The sequence below is a fragment of the Poecilia reticulata genome, unplaced genomic scaffold, assembly GCF_000633615.1.
Source record: "Poecilia reticulata strain Guanapo unplaced genomic scaffold, Guppy_female_1.0+MT scaffold_159, whole genome shotgun sequence".
NCBI classification, from domain to species: domain Eukaryota; kingdom Metazoa; phylum Chordata; class Actinopteri; order Cyprinodontiformes; family Poeciliidae; genus Poecilia; species Poecilia reticulata.
This window is the reverse complement of record NW_007615017.1, coordinates 630,321-632,423: the sequence shown is the minus strand read 5'-3', so window position 1 is coordinate 632,423 and position 2,103 is coordinate 630,321. Positions and strand designations below refer to the sequence as shown.

At 53.4% G+C, this 2,103-nt stretch overlaps 1 protein-coding gene across 4 annotated transcripts in view; it reads left to right on the top strand.

Annotated features, from left to right (window-relative positions):
• supt5h (SPT5 homolog, DSIF elongation factor subunit) overlaps positions 1-2,103 on the top strand; it is an 18,319-nt gene that overhangs the window by 10,178 nt on the left and 6,038 nt on the right. For all 4 annotated transcript variants that reach the window (XM_008402019.1, XM_008402018.1, XM_008402020.2 and 1 more), the window contains 5 exons: positions 64-357; positions 432-557; positions 784-868; positions 1,345-1,458; positions 1,538-1,640. In XM_008402019.1, coding sequence (XP_008400241.1) covers positions 64-357; positions 432-557; positions 784-868; positions 1,345-1,458; positions 1,538-1,640 — 722 coding nt within the window. The remainder of the gene's footprint in view (positions 1-63; positions 358-431; positions 558-783; positions 869-1,344; positions 1,459-1,537; positions 1,641-2,103) is intronic.

Below are 2,103 nucleotides of genomic sequence, written 5' to 3'. Positions count from 1 at the left end.
TGTTTCCTGTCCGTCCTGACTCCGCCCCCCTGCCCGTCCTGACTCCTCTCTCTCCACCTGCAGCTGAAGGTGCTGCCCAGAGACCTGCAGCTTTGCTCGGAGACGGCGTCGGGCGTGGACGTCGGGGGGCAGCATGAGTGGGGCGAGCTGGTGCAGCTGGACCCGCAGACGGTGGGCGTCATCGTCCGGCTGGAGAGGGAGACGTTCCAGGTTCTGAACATGCACGGGAAGGTTCTGACGGTGCGCCACCAGGCGGTGAACCGCAGGAAGGACAACCGCTTCGCCGTGGCGCTGGACTCCGAGCAGAACAACATCCACGTCAAGGACATCGTGAAGGTCATCGACGGGCCGCACTCGGTGAGGAAACCTTCAGGAAGATTGGTTCTGATTGTGGTTCTGGTTCTGATTGTGGTTCTGGTCGGTGGCTCCAGGGTCGTGAAGGGGAGATCCGCCATCTGTTCCGCGGCTTCGCCTTCCTGCACTGCAAGAAGCTGGTGGAGAACGGAGGGATGTTCGTCTGTAAGACCAGACACCTGGTTCTGGCCGGAGGCTCCAAGGTAGGCCGGGTCCGGAACCAGCAGCTGGGCCTCTCATTGGACTGGGAACCGGCAGCTGGGCCTCTCATTGGACTGGGAACCAGCAGCTGGTCTCCACTGGTCGACGTTCGGCTGTCTGAAAGCCTCCAGCTGTTTTTCGTCTCTTTTCTGCTCGTTTACATGCAGCTGCTCTGAATCGCCTCTGAAAGCCTTTCTCTTCTTCTTCTTCTTCTTTTGCTGCATTCAGCCGAGAGACGTGACCAACTTCACGGTGGGGGGCTTCGCCCCGATGAGCCCCCGGATCAGCAGCCCCATGCACCACGGCGGGGGAGGTGGGTGCAGCAAGACGCTGTGGAGGCCACAAGTTTACATACACCCAGTACAAACAAAGATTCTCCGTTATGAAATCAGACCAACCGTCTGGTTTCCGGTCGGATCAAAGCCATTCTGGATTCAACGTTAAGAAATGAATTCAGAGTCTTTCCCTCCTTATTGAGGCGTTTTGGTAACAGAAATCATTTAATTGAAACCAGAGAAGTTTGGTTCTGATTTGACTTGACAGTGAGGAATAAAAGCTGCTTGTGTCTGTTTACTGGGGTATGTAAACTTGTGGTTGTTTTCAGTGAGTTTGTAAATGTAAACAAGACGGATGTTCTCTGCGTGGGAATATTTAGACGGTTTTATTCATTATTGTTGAGACGATTTTTCTGATTATCAGTCTGCAGTAAACATGAAACATGGCTTCAACTCTGTCCCCTGTGTCCCCTGTCCTCTCTGTCCCCTGTCCCCTCTGTCCCCTGTCCTCCAGGCGCTCAGCAGAGAGGCGGCGGCGGTGGCGGCGGAGGGTTTGGGCGTGGCCGGGGACGCAGAGACAACGAGCTGATTGGTCAGACCGTCCGGATCTCCCAGGGTCCTTACAAAGGTCAGACAGAGGGCGTTGTGGGCCGTCGGGTCCGCTCTGTGTCTCTGTGGTTCTGACGGGTCTGGACTCGGTTCCTCAGGATACATCGGCGTGGTGAAGGACGCGACGGAGTCCACGGCCCGCGTGGAGCTGCACTCCACCTGCCAGACCATCTCTGTGGACCGCCAGAGGCTGACCACCATGTACGTATGCACAGATTGGCTGCCGAGGCTCTGACCCGGTTCTGACCCGGTACGGGTTCGGTGGCTGGACCATTTCAAACAAAGGAGCAGCATTAGAGCTGGTGGGTCCGCATGTGGACCGATGAGCTGAACCTGGTGGTAAAACGACTGGAGTTTCATTGTTCAGCTTCCCTGAAAATATTTACAGCACAATTAGAGTCTGAACTTTTTAATGCAAAGGATACAACAGGGCAGCGAATATTTTGGTTATTTGGTTATAGTGGATTTGAAGTCACATTTTCAAGGTAAAAAATATTTCAAGACATTTTTTAGCTACCAAAAGATATTTTATTCCTGGCTGAAATCCTATCTATTGGTGCTAGCTAATACCTGTTAGCTAGCTATATGTGCTATCTGTTGGTGCTAGCTAATTCCTGTTAGTAGCTATATGTGCTATCTGTTGGTGCTAGCTGATTCCTGTTAG